General features: G+C 31.6%; 4 protein-coding genes across 11 annotated transcripts; 2 read left to right on the top strand and 2 right to left on the bottom strand.

Annotated features, from left to right (window-relative positions):
- The first annotated feature begins 1,819 nt into the window (after positions 1-1,819).
- Positions 1,820-4,576, top strand: LOC127261320 ((+)-borneol dehydrogenase 2). Of its 2 annotated transcripts, none has more exons than XM_051289625.1 (2): positions 1,820-1,993; positions 3,569-4,576. In XM_051289625.1, the coding sequence occupies exons 1-2, from the start codon at positions 1,935-1,937 to the stop codon at positions 4,365-4,367; spliced, it is 858 nt and encodes a 285-aa protein (XP_051145582.1). In that variant the 5' UTR covers positions 1,820-1,934; the 3' UTR covers positions 4,368-4,576. The 2 variants fall into 2 exon arrangements, with proteins under 2 accessions (XP_051145582.1, XP_051145584.1); XM_051289627.1 differs by lacking the exon at positions 1,820-1,993 and adding an exon at positions 2,016-3,477.
- Positions 4,577-7,670: 3,094 nt separating this feature from the next.
- On the top strand, positions 7,671-10,033 carry LOC127260715 (calmodulin binding protein PICBP). The gene is made up of 3 exons (XM_051288601.1): positions 7,671-7,750; positions 7,832-9,685; positions 9,755-10,033. Exon 2 carries the CDS (start codon positions 7,838-7,840, stop codon positions 9,677-9,679), a length of 1,842 nt encoding a protein of 613 aa, XP_051144558.1. The 5' UTR covers positions 7,671-7,750; positions 7,832-7,837; the 3' UTR covers positions 9,680-9,685; positions 9,755-10,033.
- LOC127260713 (crossover junction endonuclease MUS81) lies at positions 9,763-20,341 on the bottom strand. 7 transcript variants are annotated; one of them, XM_051288596.1, is made up of 17 exons: positions 20,143-20,341; positions 16,720-17,755; positions 16,060-16,205; positions 15,880-15,958; positions 15,651-15,737; positions 15,443-15,568; positions 14,816-15,071; positions 14,336-14,540; positions 14,122-14,249; positions 13,380-13,528; positions 13,080-13,137; positions 12,635-12,793; positions 12,000-12,079; positions 11,580-11,811; positions 11,379-11,465; positions 11,057-11,184; positions 9,763-9,905 (listed from the first exon to the last, which is right to left on the bottom strand). In XM_051288596.1, exons 2-16 carry the CDS (start codon positions 16,911-16,913, stop codon positions 11,062-11,064), a joined length of 2,109 nt encoding a protein of 702 aa, XP_051144553.1. In that variant the 5' UTR covers positions 16,914-17,755; positions 20,143-20,341; the 3' UTR covers positions 9,763-9,905; positions 11,057-11,061. The 7 variants fall into 7 exon arrangements, with proteins under 7 accessions (XP_051144553.1, XP_051144552.1, XP_051144551.1 ...); XM_051288595.1 differs by lacking the exon at positions 20,143-20,341 and adding an exon at positions 17,845-18,067 and having other exon boundaries at positions 16,720-17,752; XM_051288594.1 differs by lacking the exon at positions 20,143-20,341 and adding an exon at positions 17,845-18,064.
- Positions 20,342-24,451: 4,110 nt separating this feature from the next.
- Positions 24,452-25,408, bottom strand: LOC127260455 (uncharacterized). Its single transcript, XM_051288187.1, has 3 exons — positions 25,157-25,408; positions 24,899-25,074; positions 24,452-24,812 (listed from the first exon to the last, which is right to left on the bottom strand). The coding sequence occupies exons 1-3, from the start codon at positions 25,406-25,408 to the stop codon at positions 24,452-24,454; spliced, it is 789 nt and encodes a 262-aa protein (XP_051144144.1).
- Positions 25,409-25,866: the final 458 nt, after the last annotated feature.

The following is a 25,866-nucleotide window of genomic DNA, read 5'->3' as shown; positions in this document are numbered from 1 at the left end:
AATAGTAAAAACATGAGAATTTAAGAAAAAAAAAAAAAAAGCCAAAATACAATTACAATCATTTTAAAATAATAATAATAATGTTATAATGTTAAAATGTGACTATTGAATACTAAATAGTAATTTATGATAATATGCTCATAGTCTACATTATCATATAGATTATTATTATTATTATTATTATAGAATTGAGGCATATTGTTTTGATTTAATAAATTATACTTTCTATGTCTCAATTTAATTGAGTTTTGGAGTTTTATAATAAATTATAAATAATAATAATTAGTGAAACATAAAATAATTTTGACATTTGTAATTTATATTTAAATTTATATGTGGAATACTATGTTTATAATTTATATAAAAGTTAAATAATATTTTTGTTGAAAAATGAATTGTAGTTTGTATTTGATTTTGATTGATATTTGTAAATGATCTGATCAACAAATAGGTTTCAATAGACGAATAAACTTCAATAGACAGACGCAATCTAATTTGACTTGAGTTCAATCAAACAAAAAGATACCCAAAATTGATCAATGAAATAAAGACCTAGGAAGAATTGATCAAGAATTGTTGAACGGCTGATCTCTATGTGTGGAGAATTCGATTATAACAAATTTATTCTATATGGATGATGCAATGAATAAATTTGATAAGTTAGAAGAATATTTTAGAAGTGAGAATGAAAGAAAAATACTAAAAAGAAGAAAATCTATAAATACAAGAGAGTAGCAAACAAGAAAGTTGGGAGAGCTCCTCCATGCATAAATTTAGAGAAGGGGTCAGAGAGATTTAGGGTGTGTTTGTTTGGAGGTTTTTTATTTTGAATTGGGATTTGAATAGTAAAAATTTTGAATTTAAATTGTTGTATGATGTGATATAAATAGGTGTTGATGTGATGTTTTGAATGTAAAATTAATTTTTAGTATAATATAAAAATAAAAAATAGGTGTTTGATTTGATGTTTTTAGGAGAGAAAAAAATGAGATGAATAATGAATTAAAAATCCAATCCCCCAAACAAACACACCCTTGATAGAAAATCATGATGCAATTGTAAAGTAGGATGAAGAATTAGATGTGGTAATAGCAACAACGTTTTGGATAGATTATCTCAAAGAAGAATTAGACATAAGTTGAATTAGGCCTGAGTTGGAATCTCTAAATCTAGATAGTTGATAATCGAACTAAGTTATCAATTGTTACTTGTTTTTTTTGTTCTCATGGTTACCTGTGTGCATTCTCAGTCCAAAAACAATGAGTCTGGATTTATAGTTTAATAGTGGAAGTTGTCAATATTGTTGTTAAGATATTGCTTTTATTTGATTTTGAGTGAATTTTGGGCTAACAAATTTAGTATTAATAATTACTTTAATATAATAAAAAAAAATATTTTAAATAAACCGGACAAAAATAATAAAAAATTACTTTGAGTTGCCAAGAATTATATCTATTAGATTGATATTTTTGGCCGAGATTTATGTCCGACCAACAAACCACAGTTAAAATGTAACAAAATATTTTACTATTTTATTTTATATTTATTATGTCCGGTTAGATAATCCTTTGATTAATTTAAATTAATAAATTATTAATAATAAATTATAATACTATTTTATTATTTTTTATATTAATAGTATTATTAGTATTTCAAATATATTTATCATTATATTAATATAATATTGTAGATAATAAAATTTTAATACTAAGTATTTTTTTTTTATTATTCACATGTATAGTATTTAGTACATAGTTGTATGTGCAATTTATTTGTGAGAGGTCGCTGTTTACTAGCCAATGCATTAAATACAAACGCCATGCGGCGAAGTTAAGCGATAAAGACAGCAACAATGGAGTAGTGCTTCTGATAGTGGGCGACTAAATTTGGGGAAGAAAAGCCGAAGGAAAAACTTTTCGGAAAGGGGAATAGGCATGGCGTCAGACTCCACTGCAACCGCAACTGCAACTACAGCTGTTCTTCCCACCCAGAGGTAGTATGCGATTATAATAAAATTGTTGACCTTCACCTCTGCTTCTAACTAAGTGATTTATTTGCGCGCCTTTCCGAACTGTTTTATTTATTTGCCCTGCGTCTTGATTTTGATTTTTCTCTGTTGCTAAGAATAATCGAGTCCCACTCATTTCGAGTTGCTTGATCAGTTTATTTTTCTCCACGGTGACGCTTTCTGGCTGCTGCCTGCCTGGGGGTTTGGGCGGATTGGTTTTATGTGATGAGATTTATGTAACGGAATATGATTTTGATTTGTTGCCAATGCTTAATGCTAGTTCAGTTTTAATTTGTGTGTGCGTGAGCATTGACCTTAGTAGATACTGAGAGATTTAGAACATGGTAAAATTATACATGTATGTGGAATGTATTGGTGTTAGCCTGTTTTAGCTCATATTGGATTCCATGTTTATATCATCTGAGAAGAAGAGTGCTTGGATTCTTCTAAGGATGGATATTTTCTAGCAATTTTAGGGTTCGGTTGGTTTGTGTTTTGGATCTGAATATTTTGAAAGAATAATATGTTTTGGACTCTTTGGATGCAATGTTTTGTGTGAAAAGTGGTTTGTGAATGTGATTTTATTATGGGCAAAATGTTATTTTACTGAAGGAATAGAGTGAAAACAAGGTTGAAAACATATCCTTAATTTTCAGTTGTTCTCTACTTCTTTGATTGCAATTCTGCTTGGTTAAGGGAATGGATTGTTTTATGTGGGAAGCTTATTGACAATTTTCTATCATATGATGAGTTTACATTGCGTGAAAAGAATGTGTGATTAGCTTGGTTAAGATACTTTATGATCCCTATCCAGCAATATGGTCAAAGGATATAAATTAGGCAATGATAAGTGAAGTTTGATTCCAGATGCATAATATTACTGATAATCATAAGAGCTTGCTGACATAAACATCGATAGACAGAGATGAGAACTTCTGTAGATAAAGTTAATGTAAAATTATAGCCACTTAAAACTGGAAAGATGTATTGATTTAATTCTACCTATTGTCTTCAATTTGGCTTTTACACACAGGGTCATTTTATACTTGTTTGAAATGGTTAGTCTTGCCTTCAGAGTCTGCATTTTGATCTAACTATTTGAAGCTTTTCTCATGAATTAGTGAAGTTAGGCCCTGAAATAATTGCTGAATAAAAGTGGTTTTTGAGCTGTCTAGTGATTCACATCTCCAATGGTTCAAGTTTACGAATATTATCGCATCGATATGGTTTCCACTCTTCTGTACAATGTATCAAGAAACCTCATAGCAAGGGCTTGTCTTCAATTTCATACCTTGCAATTGCTTTGATTAGATGCTGTAATATCCCAAGCTTCATCTTTCTGTCAATTTACTTCCACTTTAGAAAGTTTTTATCATCAATCGATTGCTGTAATATCCCTCTATTGTAACATAATTTTGGCTGCTGGAGAGAGTAGTTTTGATGTGTTTTCTCATCATAACGCTATACAGGTATACTGATGATTTTAACAATTCCTATAACACGATTTTTTTCTTGCATTCTTATCTCCGGATGCATTTACATATGTTTGATTCATTCCAGATTATTAGGAAGAGTTGCATTGGTCACCGGAGGCGCGAGCGGCATCGGAGAGAGCATTGTACGCCTGTTCCACCGGCACGGTGCAAAAGTCTGCATCGCTGATATTCAAGACGACCTCGGCGAGCAGCTCTGCAAAAGCCTCGGCGGCGACCCGAACATTTCCTTCTGCCACTGCAACGTGACGATCGAAGACGATGTAAAGCACGCAGTCGAATTCACCGCGGATAAATTCGGCACCCTCGACATAATGGTGAACAACGCCGGGATTTCCGGGCCTCCCGCCTCCGACATCCGCGACGCCCAGCTCTCCGATTTTGATCTCACCTTCGACATCAACGTCAGAGGCGTTTTCGTCGGGATGAAGCACGCAGCTCGGGTGATGATCCCGAAGAAGTCGGGCGCCATCGTATCCCTCTGCAGCGTCTCGAGCGCCGTCGGGGGCCTGGGCCCCCATGCATACACGGCGTCGAAGCACGCCGTGCTGGGGCTCACGAAGAGCGTTGCGGCGGAGCTGGGGAAGCACGGGATACGTGTGAACTGCGTGTCGCCGTACGCCGTTGCGACGAACTTGGCTCTCGCGCACTTGCACGAGGACGAGAGGACCGAAGACTCATGGACAGGGTTCCGGAACTTTGTCAGGAGCAATGCTAACTTGCAGGGCGTCGACCTGACGGTGGACGATGTGGCGAATGCGGTGGTGTTCCTGTCGAGCGACGAGGCGAGGTACATCAGCGGGGCGAACCTTATGGTCGACGGCGGGTTTACGGCGGCGAACCACAGTCTCCGGGTATTTCGTTGATGCTCATTATAATCTTCTTTCTGGGTTTGTTGTCTGCAGAGTGACTAAAACACAAGATTGAGTTCATAATTGATGAAGTTATGTGACTTAAAATTTGTGGTGATGTAGAACATAGGCAACAATTGCTTGAATTTGCAATGGCTAATGTGTGAAATGTTGTGTTTGTGGGGATTTTATTTTTCTTTTTTTTTATACAGTTGGACTTGTTACTTTTTGTGTGTGCTCTAAGTAAAATTCCGACTTAATTTAATAGCATGCAAATTAGATTCTGTGTGCGCTCTAAGTAAAATTCCGACTTAATTTAATAGCACGCAAATTAGATTCGAAAAAATAAGACTAGGCAAACTATTAGTTGGTGACTGAATGAATTATTGTTGATTCACTATGCCATTTGAATGAAATTGGAAATCCTGTACCTATTTTATTGGATATGTATGGGAAATAAAACAGTAATATTATTGTTAGTCAATAAAAGATTTCACTTACCCAAGATTTGATTTTAATTTCTTTGTTGTAAAAATATATTGCTATTTTCCTTCGTTTAAATCAAAACACAAAATAAAATCATATTCAGCAACTATTGACATATCAATATTATGATAATAGTATATTTTAATGCGAGCACAAAAATAATGAGGGAGAATTGGGTTTGTATGAATTGAGTTTGAGGCTATAAGTTGAGTCATAATATTTTGAAGGAGGATTTTGTAAAATAATATATTTTTTAATTAAATATTATATAAATTAAATATTAAATATTTAGTTTAAAATATAAATCTTACAAACCCAATACTATTTCCTTTGTCAAAAATGGAATGAATGGAAGGCATGACAATTTTAGTGCTCTAGAAAAGGTGTCACTTTTATTACATCAATTTTTACACTAAGAAAAATGGGCACACCTTTCAACTCAATTTAAGTGATTGTCTTTTTCGTTTATCTTCATTCTAATCTTGTGCTTAATCATTATTTTTTTTTTTAATAGTAATACATATTTGGGTTTTATAAAATGATGGTTTTATATGTGATTTTAAAATTTTTTAGATTAAGTATTAAATAAAATTAAAGACAATAATGGAGTGGGTTTAGTAGGACCTAAGATCCATATCATAAGGAAGAATCAAGACCCCTTTTTTTTAGCACAATGAGATATTGAGATTATATTATTTTATATCTCATTATATTTGAAATGAATTAAATACATATTTTCTATTTTTGTCCGTCCCACGTAACTTGTTCTTTTGATTTTTGGAAATATAATTATGCATTTTAATCGCATTTTAAATTTTAAATGTTATAATTTTCTTAATTTTAATTAAACTATTTACTTATTTTAATCTATTATTATTTTTACTAAATAATAATTATTTTTTTTAATTTTAATTAAACTATTTACTTATTTTAATCTATAATAATTTTTATTAATATACTTTTTAATTACTTACTAATTATATTTTACCTAAATTTCCGTATCTACGGTAATACAACCATATTAGGAGGGATGGAGGGAGTAATAGTTTAAATTATACATATTTGGCATCTAATTAACATATTCGGCTCGCATGATCTACTTTTATTTCCACCTATCACATTACTCCCACATACGCTTGTGTATATATGTAGAATATATATAATACTCCCTCCCTCCGTTTGAATGCTTTTTTTTTTTTTTTACTGTTATTTAAAAATATTTATTTATTTTTAAGTAAAATATTATTACATTTTTTTATATAAAAAAAATTATTATTATTTATTTTTATTAAAATTTTTATCCGATCAAATAAGCACATATTTGCATGACAAATGAAATATTATTATAAATCTTAAAATAAAAATAAAATAAAGAACAAGATTATAAAAAAAAATAAAAGTAAATAAAGGTAACAGGCAACGAAGAAAAGACAATTTGTTATTATTATTATTTTTAAAAAAAAAAATAAAAAATATTGGGCTACAGACGCTCCCGCCCATGGCCCACTTTCTGCCGACCAACCATTCTTCTCGATCCCACCGCCCAACGAAAATATGTACGTAAAACCTTATTGAATTATTATTTTAAAATATATTTATAAACAAAGTATTAGACTTGTATTTAGATTTTTTTTGAGTTAAATAATTATAAATTATGATAGTAACATGTAATATTAGAAAAAGAATATAGAAATATTTTAGTATTCCATATTTTCTATAGCAATTCACAATTTTTTTTTTTAATCAGAGTTTATCTTAATCTGTACAATTATTATCCTTGAAACATTTTTATTTTCAGTAAATTACATTCATTAAAATATATTTTAATTATAAATATATATTATTTATATTATATAAAGTTTTATGTTATACATAAAAATGATATTTTATAATTTAATAAATTGATAGAATATGTATTAAGTGTGTATATATATTACGATTTTTTATAATATTAATAAAAAATTGTCAAAAATGTTTATTGAGTAAGTAAGCTTTAGTTTATTTAAATAAAATCCAGTTTCCCTATATAGGCGAAATTAATTACCAACCCCAACCATAATTCGTGGATTTGGTTGGTTTCTCCCGTGTCACCTCTCACACACACTCCACTACTCATATTATTACAATATATATATATATATATTAAATGTATAAAATTAAATACTTGATATTGAAAATGATCACAGGACTAATTCATGTTAATTTCAACATTATCGTGACAACACACGTATGATTACTTTGGTTTTAAAGGACATTTTCAAAAATTATGAATTAAATATACGGTCATATTTATATAAACATCACTTAAAATAATAAATAAATAAATAAATAATATTACATTTACAGCCTCCAAATCTTACATGCCATAGATATGGATTAAAACAATAATATAAACAGAAATGTAAAACAAAAGAGAATAAACAGAGTATAATACTCTCTGCCGGCGTCACATTTACCTTTTTGCTTCGTTGTAATTAAAATTAAAAATATCATTATATATAACACAATAATTGAAATTTTTTCTTAATAATTAATATTAAAAAATCCAGCCCCCACCAAATAAATAAATGAAACCTGAGTCTGAAGATAATATTAGAGATTTAAAATATATTTATTAATTTTAATAAGAGTATATTCTATTTCTAACGTTATCGCTTAAATAGCGTTGATATAAAAATATAAATAAAAAAAATAATAGAAAGGTAACGCACCCTTGTTTATTTAAAATGAAATGAGAATAAAGATAGGGGAGGTGACGTTGGGGCCCACCGGAGGTTAGTGGATTGTCAACATCCAAAGTCATATTCAAATTCCCTACGCCAAATTAATAATATTATTATACCAAATATAAAAACGGTCGGCTTTTCTTTTTCTTTTGGCGGAAAGAGCAGAGAGAGCTAACCTGTTGGAAGGTAGTTTGGATTCTTCTTCAATGGTTTTCTTCTTCCTTAAGCACTAACAAACTTTGTCTTTATCCATTCCAATCTTCTCAGGCAGATATGGTGCAAAGGACCAAGGCAGTTGCACGCGATCACGACGCCAGAACCAAGCCTGCACCAGCAGACCTGAAGAAGAAGAAGAAGAAGAAGACCACCACCGTGTCGATCAACCCATCGGAAATGGAAGCCGTCGTGCGACAGAGAAATCCGATCAAGGAGAACCAGCCGGGGGAGCCGCCTCCGCCGCCGCCACTGGAAGTTGTTGCAGACGCTGCGACTCCTCGGAAGCAATCGCCGGTGAGGAGTCCGGCGGCGAAAACGCCAAATTACATGAGGTCGACCACGAGCTCTGATGCGAGGAAGGAGCAATCGCGTGTGAGTTCCAAAAGCCCTAGCTCTGACTGCTTGGATTCGCGTAGAAAAGGTTTGAAGAGCTCCAGGCTTAAAACCCTAGCCTCTGGCAATAAGGCGACCGCGGCGATGAAAACGACGAGGACTTTGACGAAGAACTCCAGCTTTAAACTCACCAGAGCTTCTGTGATCCGAAAATGCTCCCCTGTCGCTCTATGTGAAAATTTCGATGCGCAGAAAGCTACATGCTCCTCAACTCTGAAGGATTGTAAGTTTCCGGCTTACCTGAGTCTTAATCCCGGAGGCACAGAGTCTGTTGGAACCTCCGCCGTCAAGGTCTGTCCTTACACTTATTGTTCTCTCAACGGTCATCGTCATGCTCCTGTGCCGCCATTAAAGTGCTTCTTATCGGCGAGGAGGCGGATGGTGAAGGCGCAGAGGAGTATAAAGCTCGGTTGCCTATCGCCTAGGCGCGGAAAGCCTGTGGAAGTTACGGTGCAGGATCATGTAGAGAGTCCAAGGATCAATCCACAGAGCGAAGATTTCTTCGTCGAGATCTTCTGTAAAACCATGGGAGATGCAGCGGAGTTTGAGCATACAGCATCCATTGATGAGAGCAATAAAATTGCAGCAGAAGAACAGCCGGTGGAGATGCTTTTGGATGCGCAGCCAATTGACGAGAGTCTCGACGAAAATGGAGATGCCGGATTTACCGATATATCCGACCAGAATGAGGATCAAAGCCTGGAGGATGGAAAACTAGAAACATATGATAAAGATTATAGCACCTCTGATACAGATGGAGATACCAGCTACAGCTCGATTCTGTATATCGATCATGGTGATCAGGAATGCTCACTTGAAGCAGAGATGGAAACTAATTTCGAGGACGAAGGCAGTTTTGATGAACTAATGGTGGATAAAGTGTCCCCCGGTTTGAGCAACTACCTACTGAATTCAGCATATGATCATGTCATCGCAGATCCTGCAAATCACGACAAAGGCAAACCGGATACAGCTGCAGAGGAAATCTCATTCGATGATCAAGAATCCGTTCAAAGCTTAGAAATGCAGAGTTATGGAGATGGTGCAGATGAAGCATCAGTTCAAGTTGCTTCAGAGGAGGAACACCCCCGAGTTCCGGTTCCGACATCTGATCCCAAATGCGTAGACAGTGCATCAGCAGAATTCGATGCTGAAGACGGTGCCTTCCCTCAAAACAGAGCCAAATCCAATAAACCCATCGAAGAAAGCAATGACCAGCGCGATTTCAATCCACGCCCGCCGAATTTCCTGCCACTGGATCCCGATCCAGAGGCAGAGAAGATCGACCTGAGGCACCAAGAACTCGATGACAAGAAAAACACGGAGGAATGGATGGTGGATTACGCGCTAAGACAAGTAGTCGCAAAGCTCGGTCCAGCACGCAAGAGGAAAGTCGCGCTGCTTGTTGAAGCATTCGAAAGAGTCGCGCCCATAACCAAATGGGAATTCCACATGAGCCATTCCCCGGCATTCGGCCTCCCAAGCCCCGTCCAGGCTTGCATGTAACATTAGGTAAAAACAAAAACTAAGTACACGCCTTTTGTCGATTTTAGACATCAATGACATCGTCTTCTTTCGCAGCTGCGCCGGTCAATCGATCATCGCCCGCCTCGGCGTTGGAAGCTCTTCAAAGCTTCGAATTCGCAGCTGCATCAATCGATCGTCGCCCGCCCCGGCGTTGGAAGCTCTTCAAAGCTTCGAATCAGGTGTGCTTTTGGTATGTTTTATGAATCTGTGCCACAAAGTTGAGGTCAATGACAAGTGATGTTCTATGCTATTGTTAGTTATGCGTGTCAAATTGTTGTGTTACCGATTGTTGTTTCTTGACCTCTAGTCGTATGAATTCATGCTTGTTTTACATTATTACATGTTCTGGAAGTTAGCCATATTTGAATGCCCAAATGATTCTATAGACACTCCTGAAATTTACGGTCAACGTATTTTTCAGTGGTTTACATTTAATTGATTTGCTATAGAGTACAAAATCTAAAAAATAATTTCAAATCATGAACCAACCTTACCCAAAAATAATTGCAATCCAGAAATAAAAATCCATATAGTACATATTAATTTTTTTATTTTTTATTTTAATTTCCAATTATTTATGCGATTATTAAAACATATATTTTCAAAAAGAAAAAAAGGAATAAAAAAATCTAATTATAAATTTAAATTATTTATTATGAGAGTCAATTTTATATTTTGGGACCTGCTTCAACCCTAAAAACATCAGCAATCATTTGATATAACTGTATTTAGCTTCATTCCAAATGTTTCCATATCACGTTATACAGTCACTAAAAATAACTAAATCATGCGGTAGACATCCTCTTTACAGGGTTATCGATCCGGGTTTGATCCCGGAAGACTCGTGTGTGGGAAAAAACATAGAAAACAGTAACTAAATCAATAGTCATTATATAATAATTATTATTATTATTTCATCACAGATGGCACCAATTTGAACTCAAAACAACCCCAAGCATTAGGCTTTTAAACATTTACTTTTGGTTACTTTCTTTTTAATAATGTTGAACCTGCATAAGCTAATCAAATATACATATTGAATAAAACCCCAGCAGAACATAAGAGCCTATAAATTATACTAAACTAGTCCAAAAAAAGCAAGCTTGGGCGACAGGCTCGACCAAGAAGATGGCAACAATTTTTAAGTGATAACCTTATGGTCTCCGGTAGCTAGAGACAGAGATACACATGTAAAATTCCAAGCAAATATTATGTCCAATAAAAGCCAACTTCATATACAAATTATTAAAAAAAAAAGACAACTTAAACCAAAAAATGCCGGATAGATCCTCAAATAAATAGCACATTTACAATAGTAATATCGAACAGTGAACACGAGAATGAAAGAGCATATACCTCATTTATTTTGCTATTTGTATGGAGTCACCCCAAACCAGGTGGAATATATTTTTGCTGGCTGCCCCCGAGATCAAGTTGTTGCTCTGTTTCTTCAGCATTTCCTCTTGCCCGCTAACATCACCATCCTATACATTGATTCTCAATTCAGATTTAGCCAATTCAACTCAATAATAGTTATTATTATATTTCAGAGATATATCTACTAATAACCCAGAATTTTAACTCATGCTAGGTGAATTCCAGATCCTAAACGATATCATTCATGTGGTTTATGCAGTGTTACCTAAGGCAATTGAAATGCTTATAATTAATGCCTTACGAGGAGAGAGTATGCTTGGGCAAGAGAAAACAATGTTGGATACATATCCAAAACAGCAAGAGTGATATCCTCAGTTACTTGTGGAACCTACATTTGTATAGCATTGTTTAGTTTATTTCTTTTATCTTCGTATGAAGACAACAATAAATAACTGAAGATCCACACCAAGAAACTGTTGTTAAAGAATGTGACACAAAATACCTGCATGAGTTGGATTGCAAATACATCGCTAATTGTCAGTTTATCCAACTCTTCACACCTTCTGATAAATTCATCAAAAGGAGGGCATACACCAACACACTTTTCCTCATTGTCCATGGACATGTAAAATTGGTTAATTGATTGAGTAAGATAGCCATATTTTCTCAATGTATCTGCTAAACCAGCCGTTCGTTGCACATCAAAGCCCTCCAAGATCTCAGTTGTGAAGCAACTGCCAAGAGGAAATTAGATCAGTTCTGGCATAAAACTATAATCAACATATGATGTGTAAAATTATAAGCAAAATCACCACTGGAAAAGAGCTAACCTGTAAAAACCAGAAGCATTGTCTACATAATTTACATTAATGGGTGAATCAATTCAGACAAACATAACCTGAAAATATGATGCAATACTTACGCTGTTTTGATACTCTCAGCTGCCTCAGAGGAGTTTGGATCACCTTCTACCAGATATATCATCTTTTTAAGTCCGCATCTCTTAAAAGGATTTCATTTACAGAAGAAGAAAAATGTTAGTGATCATGCATATATGCAGTAAAACCCTCAATGCAGCATGAAATTTTAAACTTTGTTAAATATTTTTCAACCTTGACATGCAAGTTCACGAATAAAAAGAGCATCTATGACAGCTAGTTTGAAAGTTACCGGCTACATACATATCATTGCTTATAGAAATAAAGAGTTATGCTTTCTATCCATACTTCAAATTTTGGAACTTAAAACTTCTTAAAGGATATAGAAATTAGGTGAAAATTTCAAAACCTTCATTCTAAGTAGAATTTCAATTAGGTTTATAGATGGCTTACAACAGTTAATGCACAAAAGTTTGTTGAGACTTATACGGTTCATGATCTCATAACTCTGAATGTGATTACCAATTAAAGAAAAATTAACACCATATAGCTTGCAAAATATATTCCCAAGCCAATATATAGGTGACATATTGGAATATGGTGGCAGTCTGGTAGACAAGCTGAAAATAGTAATTACTAATTATAACCATTAAAATGGGTTTTTAAGGAGAAGATTTACCACCAGCCTCATTTTCTGATCTCGATACCTATTGTCCCTGATTGAGTGGCGCAAATCATCAACTTTCTTCCTTTCGACTATGAAGTCAAGAACATACTCAGTGCCAAGATACTTATGCCGAGCTATCCAAATACCATCACCCACTGGCAGCCTTCTAACCTGTCAGAGTCATGTACGATGCATCATCACCAAATATAACAGTTTTTTTATTTAAAAAATAAATAAATTTCTAGTAAAATTTATGGTCAAACAGATTAAGTGAGCCATGATACCAGCCCACTGAAGGTGTCATTGGCAGCACTGATGCTTTAAACATTACAAAACTAGTGCATTACTCTATATATAATGAAGTATATATTTATAAAATCAGTTTCAAAGTGTAAAATTTAATAAACCAAAGCCAGCACGACATATCAGGACTATGGAAGGCACAACTGGTGCTAACCTCAATCTGGATGTGAAACTGAGAACTTATGTTATCAATGATCTTCTTTGATCTTGACCTGCGGCAGATTCACGAGTAAAAAAATTGTAATGCATTGTGAAAGGAGCATATATAGTGTCATGGATTACGGATAATAGTTAATACATAAGGAAATGCCAATATCAATGTAAGAATCTAATAGAACAGAGATGTGAAAGATAACAAATTTTCAACTGTACTGAGGAATATAAAAGTTTCTTTCAAACAGTTCAAGGCTTTCAGGAGAATAGTAAATAAACAAGATGGCTTTCAGCAGCTCACCCTTGTGTAGCAAATTGCTCCCTGTTGTCCAGTATCAGAATAACTTCATATACATCCCCAAACTTCTCTCCAAAGACAAGAGGTGGCAATGCTAGACCATGGGATTTAGCTTCTGATCCTTGAGTTCTGCACCTTTTTAATGGATTGTCCTGATAATCATACAGTGAAAGATTTAAAGAGCCTAAACATTCATGAAATTCTTTTGCACACGCAAATATAACTGGTTTCTGGAAAAATAACTGAAAGGTATATAATAAAACATTTTTAGCATTTTACTATGTTTCTCTACCAATGACCAACTTTATTACCTAAAATATTTTACAGGTACATTGCCAAGGAAAACTAATATATAAGATGAACTTTGCTCTCTTCTTCACTAATTCATAGATTTAGCACGTAAAGGCAGGGGAATTCCTATATATATATATATATATATAGGGAGAGAGGAGAAAGGGGTATACAGGCAAGTGCAAAAGCAAAATTTAGAGCCTTCTTTTCCTAGTCTAAATGTGACAGCCTCATCTAGTACTCTTAGTACTTAGCTTCTATTTATATCATTATTGTGTAGGAAAAGCAATGTTTGGAAGATAGGAATGATAGACTTTCCAAGACTTCCTGACCCACTTACTTCTCTAATGAAAAGTGTAGTGTATCCCTTTTCAGTTTCCATACACCTCAATAATTCCAAATGAGGCTAAAACAGTATGTACAGAACCATAACCAAATCTCAAATAAAACTTACCGTGGAGGAGCAAGCTTTCATACTACTATAAATCTGTTTGAAATTATGATGATGGAATGATTTTTGATAACTAGATGCAGCACTGTCACGAGGCTGTATGTTTTCACTAGCACAAAACCCTGCATGCCCTTACACAAAATACACAAAAGGTGAGCTAATGATGATAAATCCAAAAAAAATCACCATCTGAGAGAGGCAGAGAGAAAATTATTGCCTTGTGTAGGTTTAATTGAAGGCAGTGCATTATCATTGTCATTGATAATAGATTTAGATATAGAAGTTGAACCATAGATCTCCTCTTCTCTAAGACGACAAAGAACAGTTGGCCAAATGGAAGACATCTCCTTGTTCTTGGATGTTTCTACAGCCTCAGAAAAAGCACGCATAACTTGTGCCCGAGAAAACCCCATGCTTGTAAACTATCAAAAGGGATAAACTTTTGAGTCGCATAAAACTAGAATGAATATTGAAAGAAAAAACATAGAAAGGTTGGAGATAATCTATTATTGCATTAGTTTCACCTTTTTTTTTTGTTTTTGTTTTTGTTTTAAATGGGAAGAGGTATTTTAAAGCAAAAAAAAAAAGGTATGAGAAAATAAGGATCAAGGAGTTACTCCTGAAACAGCAACGAATTTGCAAGTTGCACCATTATGAAACGAGAATTTGCCAATAGCCAGATGGAGCTTGAACATACCTTATCAAGATATTCAGGTTCTATTTCTATTGAGATCTTTGGTTTCTTCAAATTATGTTGTGCTTCTTTCTCAGCCAAAGGTCCAGTGTCACACGTTAAATCTAGCAACTCCCCTTGCATACCAACCCTAGATTTATCTTTTTTATTAATATCTGGGTCTTTCTCTGAACCACCCAATGTTCTATTTGTATCAATCATTCCGGATCTCGAAAGACATTCATGTGCTACTTCCTTTCCTTCATCTGTCAACATATACCTGTATACACAACCATAAAAAGCACATGGGAATGCTTAGTGCCACATTGTCTCTACAATTCACAATTAATTTGTTTGTAGAAGTTCATGAAACCAAAAATGAATAGGCTACAACTTCAGCACTTCTATGTGTGGTAAGTAATTCAGTTACTGCTGTAATTGTCTTTGGTGATAAATAGACCCAACAAAAACCTAACATTCACACGATAAAATCAAGTGGATGCTTAGAATCATGTAAAAAACTAACAATATCCAACTCCGGCAGGAACAAAGCTTGAATAACATGGAAAATACTTAAGACTGACAAGCCACATTAAATGGTTCAATATAGAATGCTCCGCCAAAGGAGGATATGAAATAGCGTGAACATACTTGGCTGGACAGCTTGATTTTACAACAAGGCCTCTATTTATAAGTGTTTTCATGCAGCTCCATCCAGTGTACCAGTCCCTTGGTGTGCTTCCGAATTGTCCAGCTTTCCCTTTTCCCTTTTCTGGCCTAGATGTATAAAGAGAACATCAGCACAGCAGTATCAATTAACAGGAAAAAGGATCCTTCCTTAATTAATCATCGCAATTACATAATCGGTACACGAGACAATCCACTTATTTCGGCTGCATCTATGAGATCCTTTTTAAGCATAAAGTCACTGCCACTTTCAGTCCCCCTGATTCCAAGGACAATGAATTAATAATAACAACAGATATTGGGTTGAAGTAAAGGGGGAACAGAGTGTGTTGATAATTCAAAAAAGGATAAATGTAAGACCAAAATAAGCACATAGAATAACTAGTTTTGCAACCACTTACCTGAACAGTGTAATCACCAGTGCAAAAGCAACCGAATTCTTCTGTGGAACATAGCGCTTTGGTCCCTTGTTTTTATTTCCTACAAAAGTCCAGCAATTACGTATACAAAGAGGAATTCATGCCTAGCAATAAAATGAATTTCAGAAAACATTCTAGCTTTAGCTTATCTATGTGAATTACCCTTTTTGACTATCTCATCATTTTCAGAAGGACCAGAATCTGTCTGGAAAAACCCTTGCATCTGCTTCAAGATCCACTTGCCAACACCCCTATGAGAAATTTGTGCATATTTTCTTGTTTCAGGGTTTTGCCCAGAATTGGAATAACTATATTGAAAACGCCTAGACAGTCAACTTACCAGTTACAAGATACACATTCAGAACAAAATAGATATAACAAAATGTTGCAATATATTTGAAGGGAAACGTCATAACATCTGTTTTGTTGTGAAATCCTTTGAATTAACATACATCTCATTGCATAAATCTACTAACAACTTTACAAGATGAAAAAGCAGTAAAGGTACTTGAGAGGAAAATTGCAAAAAATTCATTGTTTCACTGTGAAAAAACTAATAATAAAATAAAATAACAATCTAAAGCATAAACAACCATTCAACTCAAGCGACCAAGAATGCTATTGAACATCTTCTTCAAGACAATCATACAGGTGAGTAGGCGATAGGAAACCCCCTCTCAATATATCACTCCCACAAATCAATTAAATTAAACAGTCCAACAAATGAACCGAACGAATCAAAAGAAAAGGATCAGCCACTTCCACGAATCAAAAAGTAAAACAGAAATTAAAATTCCCTAACAATCTCACTCTTTCACTCACTTGATTTGGTACAAGTCCTTCATGGTTTTTATCGGGGTTTTACAATTACAAATGTTGGAATACGCCTTGGAAAGAGTCATATCCATGTTCTCCGAAATGCCTTTGGTACTCAGCGCGAGTTCTTGCCGCTTGTTCAGTAAATAAGCGGCCAGCTGCTCGTTCTCCGAGCACGCCACCTTCTTCTGATTCTCCATGACCCAACGTGGATTTGAGAGGGGGGGGGGGGGGGGGGGGGAGGTTAGGGTTCGATAGTTTTAGGGTCTTCAGTGGCACAAAATTGGCGCGGGGGTTCCCCGATTTGAAGTTGCAGCCTTGCAGGGTATATGGCAACTGTTGTTATTTGCAATTTTACCCCTTATTTATATAATTTACAAATTACCCCTTACAATCTTGAAATTTATATTATACTACTATAATTTTGTTTGTCTTTTGTTTGAATTTGAATTTTTTTCATTAAATTTTTTATTCAAATAGTATTTTAATATTCCACTTTCAGAAAATTTAATCTATTTTTTTGGTATCTTTATAAAAAAAAAAAAAGGATTATCTTTTAACTGGAGAGAGTATAATATTTTAAATATATATTTTTATTAAAAATGAATAAATTGAATTAAAAAAATTAAATTCAAACAAAGAAAGCTCAAAGTAAAAAATAAAAAAAATACAAATAACTACGCAAAATGTGTTGCTTATACGATTATGATATTATGAATCATCTTATTCTTTTAATTAGAAAATCAATAAAATACAATTATGATGGGTACATATTCAAATAAAAATAAAAATGAAAAAATATATATCAATAATGAATCATCATATTCTTTCATAATTTGATATAGAGAACGCTTGAGATATCAATTCATCTGTGTTTAACAACACTTCTTTTTGAACCTCATATAGCACATTCGGCACCAAGTTGATTTTGGGATGTTCTTCGGTCTGCTGCCAAGAAAGTTCCTTAAATTTGAAAAATTGAAAGTGGGCTTGGATGCATTCAATAGATCTTCAGGAATTTTTTCTAAGCCATGATTGCCTACTTTTAAAGATCAAATAGCAAAAAGTTTAGAACAGAAACATAAAATCAAAGTTTAGATAATCAATATTTAGAAAGTATTTTGTACTTACCATTGAATCGAGTGTGGTCGAGCGGAGTTTTGTTGAGATCGGTTGCAACGGTTTTATCCATCGTTATAACAAAAGCAAGAACAAGAGAGACTGATATAAGATTCAGCCCTATTTTTGAATTCATCGTGAAAATAAAATTATTATTTGTATATATATATATATATTTTTTTTAAGGATTGTAAGTAAAAATAGTTTGGTGATGAATATCAATGGTAGTCTTTAGTGTGTATTTATAGAGGAAAAATGATTGGCCAATACATAAGAGATAGTCTAAAGAAGACCCGTGAGTCAAAGGTCTATTTAGAAAAATGTTAAATCTTCACTACCAAACACATGCAACTTGTGTTACTTTGGCTTTTTATTATGAGGAATTTTCAATTATGAAATAGTATTGTCATTATTATTATTTAAAATAGTAGTTTAATTATCATATTATGATAGATGAAATAATATATATTGTATTAATGTGTGTATATTTATATTTTTTAATAATATTTATGAAAAATTATTCTATAAAAAATAGCTTGTGAATAGACTGAATATATTTTATTATATTAAAAAAACTTGAAAAAAAAACAGAACTCGTTTATAATGATTATATATATAAGTGTTTTCCTTTACTTGTATTTTCAAATTTTTACACTATTTATTAATATTTTATAAAAATATTATTTTTAATATATATTAAATAAAATTATTATAATTTTTTATTTAAAACATCACATTAAATATTAATTTTTTAATATTCTCTAACCATTCTGAAATTTTAAAACACTCTTAAAACATATCTAACTATATATATATATATATTTATTTTTAAGCCAAAGCGTTCATGTTGGAAAATTATAAATATATTATATTATAGTATACTCTGTTTTATATTAGTTGAATACTATCCTAATATCTTTTGTAGAAATTTGTGTGCAATTTTATTTCTGTTATTTTTATTTTCGTCGGCTTAGTCTTTGTTTTCACTTTTATCCTAAAGCACACTCCTTTTATTTTTATATATTTATTTATTGGAAAAAAAAATGAAAAATTTAGTTGTAAATATATAAATGAAAATGTTGGATAAATATAATGATTTGTGTATAATATCCACACAAAATTATATCCTTAAAAATGTTGGGGACAGTGAGGGTACAATCAAGTTGGCAATTTATTTTATTTTATTTTATTGAAAATAAGTTGCATCAAATTTGACCAATAAATCAAACCATATTCAAATACTCTACGAATAATCCAATTCATTAGCTTCCAGGCTACTTCCATTCCTTTCAGTGGTTAGGGTTCGATAGGTTTAGGTCTTCAGTGGCACAAAATTGGCGCGAAGTTGCAGCCCTGCAGGGCATATACTCTTGTTATTTGCAATTTTACCCTTGTTTTATATTATTTGCAAATTACCCCTCAGATCTTGAAATTTATACAGTACTATATAATTTTATATGATTTTTATTTGAATTTGAATTTAAAGATACGTTTCTTTAACTAAAATTTTCTAAATTTTACTATTTTGACTATGTAATTTTTGAAAAAGATATTTTTTTTTCTCACAAAACATCTCATTAAATATTATTTTAATATTAAATTCAAACCAAAAATTTTCAAATTAAAAAAAAAAAACACTTGTCATTTTCATTAAACTTCTTATTTAAATATTATTTAAATACTCACCATTCAGAAAATTTAGTTTTTTTTTTTTATAAAAAAATAGAGTACATTTATAATATTATATTTTTATTAACAAGGTATAAATTGAATAATAAAAATATGAATTTAAACAAAAAAAAAAAAAATACAATCATGATAGTCATGAAATTATCTAATTCTTCCAAGTAGAAAAACAATAAAATACAATAATGATATATTATCCGCAATCGCGGTTATTCGGTACACTTTGAGTAAATTTCTGATCAAATCTAATAGTCTGCAAACTAAACTTAACAAGACAAGTGGAAATAAATATATATTAATTGTGAATCATCTTGTTCTTCTGTAATCTGATGATATAAAGAACATTTGCGACGGCAACTGATCTGTGTTTAACAACACTTCCTTTTGAACCTCATATAGCACTTTTGGCACCAAATTGATATCGGGATGTTCTTCGGCCTGCTACTAAGAAATTTCCTTAAAATTTGAAAGTTAAAAATGGGCTTCGATTCACCCAATAGATCTTCGGGAATCCTTTCTGAGCCATGATTGCCTACTTTTAAAAATCAAATGACATAAAGTTTAGAACATAAACATAAAATCAAAGTTTACATTATTAATATTCACGAAGTATTTTATACTTACCGTTGGATCGAGTGTGGTGGAACGGAGTTTTGTTGAGATCAGTTGCAACGGTTTTACCCATCATTATAACAAAAACAAGAACAAGAGAAACTATTATCAGATTCAGCCCTATTTTTGAATTCATCTTGGAAATGAGATTGTTATTTGTATATTTCTTTTGAAGGATTGCAAGTGAAAATGGTTTGGTGATGAACATCAATGGTAGTCTTTAGTGTGTATTTATAGAGGAAAAATGATTGACCAATAAATAAGTGATAGTCTAAAGAAAGACGTGTGAGGTCGTGGCCTGTCGGACCTAGTTTGCAAGGTATTAGGTTTATGTTCGGCCGAAGTTTATCCAGTGCGCACGTAAAAAATAAAAAATAAAAAATAAAAAAAAAAGACCGGGAGTAAAAAGTCTATTTAAAAAAATGTTAAATCTACACTACCAAACACATGCAACTTGTGTTACTTTGTCTTTCTATTATGAGGAATTTTCAATTATGAAATAGTATTGTCATTATTATTATTATTATAATTATTATTTAAAATAGTAGTTTAAATACATATTATGCTAGATGAAATAATATATCTTATTATATAAAAATACTGAAAAAAAAAGAACTTGTTTATAATGATTCTATATATATATATAAATGTTTTTGTTTACTAGTATTTTCAAAATTTTACATTATTTATTAATATTTATTGAAAGTATTATATTAGATTTATATTTTTAATTTAGATTAAATAAATTTTTTATTATTTTTATTTAAAATATCGCCATTAAATATTAATATTTTTATATTCTTTCAATTTATCTGAATATGAGAGAAAAATAAAAATAGAGAAATAAAAATAATTTATTTTTTAAATTTTATTTACCTAACTCAAACAGACAAGAGAAATATCATTTTCATTTCTCTGGTCTCATTTCTCATGCCAAACACAACCTTAAAACATATCTAAATAAACATATTTTTTTTATTTTATTTATTTATTTTTAAGCCAAAGCGTTCATGTTGGAATATTATAAATATATATATTATATTATATTATTAAAAAAATACTCCCTTCGTCCCAAATAAGGTGCTACATTTAAGTTGGGCACAAAATTTTAGGTGAGAAGTATTAAGTAGGATAATTGAATAATTATGTGATATAACGAAGAGAGAAGTGTATATTTTATTTTTTTTATCTGATGAGATAAAGTGTGGTGATATACATTAAATATAATTAATTATTTTTTAATTTAGAAATATTGTAGGGTGTTTGAGACGGAGGGAGTATTATCCTAGTATCTCTTTTTAGAAATCTGTGTGCAATTTTATTCATGTTATTTTTATTTTTATTTTCGGCTTGGTCTTTGTTTTCACTTTTATCTTTATATATTTATTTATTCGAACAAAATGAAAAGATAGTTGTAAATATATAAATGAAAATGTTAGACAAATATAATAATTTGAGTGTATAATATCCACACAAAATTATATCCTTTAAAATGTTCGTAACAGTGAGGGTACAGTCAAGTTGGCAATTTATTTTATTTTATTTTATTGAAAATAAGTTGCATCATATTTGACCAATAAATCAACCATATTCGAATACTATAATCTATTCATTAGCTTCCAGGCTACTTCCATTTCTTTCACATCCAGGCTCTGTTTCTTTTATTATATCAATTTTTTTATTTTTTTTATTATTTGAATTTTGCAATATTTTTTAAATATATATATATATTTTTCATACAAAATATTCCACCAAATATTATTTTAATGCTAAATTCAAATTAATTTTTTTTCTAAATCAATAAAAAGAAACACAATGGTTTTGCATAGTGTATTATTATTGTTATCATTATTATTATTTTATTAAATATGGAAAATTGTGAGTGTCTCATTGGCTTTTATTGACTATATTAGTTGTTAATTTTATAGTAAAATTTATTTATTGGGTATGAGGCATCCTTTGTGCACTTCGCACTTCGCAGCAGAGGTGAGCATTTGAATTTTTGGTTCGAATTTTGCCAAATTCGAACCAATTCGAAAATTCAAAATTTTTGAAAAAATCAATTTGAACAGAATAAAATATCCGAAATCCGAAATCTGTAATCCGAACTAAAAAATTCGAAATTCTAAATATTTTTATTTTTTTTTTTAATTTTTAAATTTCTTTTATATTTTATTATTATTTTATAATATTAGATATATATAATATATAAAAATTAAATATATTAAAATATAATTAATAAATTTGAGTTTTTTATATTAAAATATACTATTTTCTAATAACATAGTAAATATATATAATAAAAAAGATATATTAAAATGTTATATTTCAGATTTCGAATTGGTTCGAATTTTAAGTATACCGATCCGATCCGATCCGATCCGAAAATTCGAAATTTGTTAAAAATTCAATCCGAAAATCCGAATCAAATTTTAAATTTCAATTTGATTCCGATTGAATTTTCGAATTTCGGATATTTTGTTCACCTCTAGTTGGCAGACCACAGCAAGAGTGCAACATATGCAACTATGGTACCAAATATATATATATTGAAATTTCTAAATTGTAAAATAATTTCTACATTAAATTTATTTATGGTACTAAAATATCACACGATAGACTAAAAAAAAAACTAATTCATCTATTTTTAAAATTTTATTATTTCTCTATTTTTACGGTTTAGATTTCATATTTTAAAAATGTATAGTTTTTTTTTTTTTTTTTAATAATAATATTATTTTATTAAATACATCTATCAAATCAATCTTCCCGAAACTTCCTATTGTACGTATATATTTATAATTTAGTCCAATCAAATTAAATCTTTTATTTTTTAAATAGAAGTATGGGTTTGTCCATAATAATGCACGTAGGGATCTCATTCTTTTCTCCATATGATAGAATTAAATCTTTATAATTATATAGTGATTATTCTAAACTCAAATATTTTCGCTTTGATATACAAAAATGATATTTGTTCAAAATAAAAGACAAATTTTAATGGGTATTAAGTTTAACCATTTTTAATTCAAATTTCCTTTCATTTTTCCCATCCAAATTCGATTGAAACTAAAACTAAAAGGGTTTGTTTGTTTAGTAATCCTCCGAGCCTATCTGTTGGAAAAATCTGAGCTGTGAACGTAGGAACTATTGGCAATAAGCGTTGGTAGAGTTCTTGTTTCCTCCCAGATACCGTCTCTGCTACACTGTAGATACGGTATTTTAGGAGGAATGTAATTAGTAGATAATTAAAAATGTATTAGTAAAAATAATTATCATATAATATAAATAATTATAAATTAAGATTAAGATAACTAATTAGTTTAATTAAAATTAAAAAATTTAAAATGAGATTAAAGTATGTAATCATTTTCCAAAAAAAAAAAAGTGACATGGCATGTGGGACGGACAGAAACAACGTGGATATGGTATCTGGGACGGAAGGAGTATTTTTGTTTAAATTTCTTTTTAGGCAAATGAAACCAAAGTATCTTAACCAGTTTCAATATTTTTCGATTTAGTTCATATTTAAAAAGAAACAAATTGTGTGTATATATATATATATATATAATAGAATTTTGGGTATGTTTCTCCAAGAGTTTAGCTTCATTTTACTGTCCAATTATTGTCCACAATAAATTGCGCGCAAAATCATATGTTTTTTTTTAAAAAAAAAATTAAAATTTTATTTAATATTTATTATAATTAAATGAAAAATATATATATATATACAATATATATATGCTATTGTATAGAGAATAAAATTTTCTATAATATAAATAAATAAAAATTTAAATATATATATGTTGGGTATAATATAAATCATAATCAAATCATACAATATAAATTTTATCAATTAAATTTAATTAACATTTATATTATTTTATTCATAATCCATCAAATCAATACAAATCAAAACTCTTCAAACCCCAATCAAACTTAAACACAAAAGAAACATCAAAATCTAAATTCATCCCAAAATTCAAATAAAAACCAAAGCCAAACACGTTCTTTCCCTAAACACAAACACGTCCAAATTTGTTATTGAGGAAGAGGTACTGTACGTCCATATATATATATATATCCAGATAACAAGCCTAAAAACCCTAAAAAGAAAACCATAAGTAGCCTATGTATATACTAAGTTGCTGAAGAAGAAGAAGATTCTCGATCCTTCGTCAAATCAATCACAGCCGTCCAATCTAGGGCACCAAAATCGCACAGCACAGATCTACAACAGCTGCAAACAACGACAGATGTATTAATTCTAATAGATGAAAAAGTAGATGAAGAGATGACGAACTCATACCCAACAACTAGCTCATTCAATAGCCCATTTCATGAACTGGCATTTAGCACCTCTCGCCGGAGTCCAATTCCCGCATCCGAAAAAGAATTTTCCTTGCCACGGCCCATGTTTCCTAACCATCGATTTATTGCTTTTAACCCCACAATTGCACAACGGCGCAGGATCACTTGAGTTGTAGGGTAGCATGTTGGTGATCGAAAGTTTGTAACCCTTATGAATGAGCAATGCTAAAAGCCGCGCAATGTTCTTCACGTGGTCAAGACCACAATGCAAACGACCTTCCCATTTTAAGCCGGCCTTCTCGACAGCTTCATTCAATTTACACGCTTGCCCGCCAAAGATATTGTGAAACGGAACCCTCAAATTGATCCATCTACACGGAAAAAAAAAATAAAATGATTACTTTAATTTTATGTTAAGGATATGTTCAATGACGAACATTAGAGGACAAAAGGATACCTATTGAAATAAGGAGGCTTGTAAATGTTCTTGACTCGGCATTCAGTTTCAAGTAGGGCTCGACAATCCCAATCAGACCATGTTACGACAGCAAAGTTAGTGTTTTTTATTCCCATCATCTGAAGCCATTCGTCGTGTAGTAAGATAGCGTTGTCCAATGTAAGTTCACGTTCGACCTAAAAAGCCAACAAATAATGAGATCAAAGTAAAAAATAAAACGTTAACATATATTTGGACATAATATGAATATACAAGAACCTGATCTTGTTGTATTCCGGTAAGTTCCTTGCAGTAATCCGTTAATGTCGGATTGTTAGTTGGTCGGACATATGTCTGAAAGCTAGTGATTGGAAGTCCGGTAATGCTGCAGACAACTTGTGACGGGAAGTCCATTATCTCTTGAGGATGAAGAATTTTCCCTTTGTCGCAGGTGGCCTCAAAATCGATCACGAGAAAGTGTTGGAATTCTTGCATGTACGGGTAAGGATATACATATTGTTGAAATGCCATCTTCGTTGTTGACGATGTTCTTGAAAGCTGGAAAATCGGAAATGGAGTCTGCATGCATGCGTATCAAAAGATAAAGATTAATATAAAATCATATTATATATCGAAAATTTATAGTTTTCAGATTATAACTAGAATTAAAATAAAATTATAAAATATTATTGGTCCGTTGATCATGCATTCTATTTATTAGGGTTTTCAGAAGAGGAAAGGAATCGGGAGAATTTGAGGAAATTAATTTGAGTTTTCAAAAAGCAGTGCATGCATTCTCACGACTGTTGTAAACCAATTTAAAAAAATTATATGCTATCACGCCGAAATTAAGAATTTAATTTAAATAACAACAACAACCATAATAATAATTATAATAATAGTCAAATATAAGGGGTGTGTTTGATTTGTAATTTAAATACAAATCAATACAATTTAATAGTATTTTTTTTATAAAATATTATATCAAA

This window comes from Andrographis paniculata, unplaced genomic scaffold (assembly GCF_009805555.1).
Source record: "Andrographis paniculata isolate CXL003 unplaced genomic scaffold, ASM980555v1 Contig62END, whole genome shotgun sequence".
Lineage (NCBI taxonomy): Eukaryota > Viridiplantae > Streptophyta > Magnoliopsida > Lamiales > Acanthaceae > Andrographis > Andrographis paniculata.
This window is presented reverse-complemented; position numbering and strand designations above follow the sequence as displayed.

Excerpts from the sequence above, each read along its gene's own strand:
- LOC127260715 (XM_051288601.1), top strand. The coding sequence starts at position 7,838 with ATGGTGCAAAGGACCAAGGCAGTTGCACGCGATCACGACGCCAGAACC.
- LOC127261320 (XM_051289625.1), top strand. The coding sequence starts at position 1,935 with ATGGCGTCAGACTCCACTGCAACCGCAACTGCAACTACAGCTGTTCTT. Across the intron at positions 1,994-3,568 it reads GCTGTTCTTCCCACCCAGAG|ATTATTAGGAAGAGTTGCAT; the intron begins GTAGTATGCGAT and ends GATTCATTCCAG.
- LOC127260455 (XM_051288187.1), bottom strand. The coding sequence starts at position 25,408 with ATGGCATTTCAACAATATGTATATCCTTACCCGTACATGCAAGAATTC. Across the intron at positions 25,075-25,156 it reads CCGGAATACAACAAGATCAG|GTCGAACGTGAACTTACATT; the intron begins GTTCTTGTATAT and ends TTGGCTTTTTAG. Across the intron at positions 24,813-24,898 it reads AAGCCTCCTTATTTCAATAG|ATGGATCAATTTGAGGGTTC; the intron begins GTATCCTTTTGT and ends TTTTCCGTGTAG.
- LOC127260713 (XM_051288596.1), bottom strand. The coding sequence starts at position 16,913 with ATGGAGAATCAGAAGAAGGTGGCGTGCTCGGAGAACGAGCAGCTGGCC. Across the intron at positions 16,206-16,719 it reads AAGGACTTGTACCAAATCAA|TTATTCCAATTCTGGGCAAA; the intron begins GTGAGTGAAAGA and ends TTTTCAATATAG. Across the intron at positions 12,794-13,079 it reads AGTTTCACATCCAGATTGAG|GTTAGAAGGCTGCCAGTGGG; the intron begins GTTAGCACCAGT and ends TGACTCTGACAG.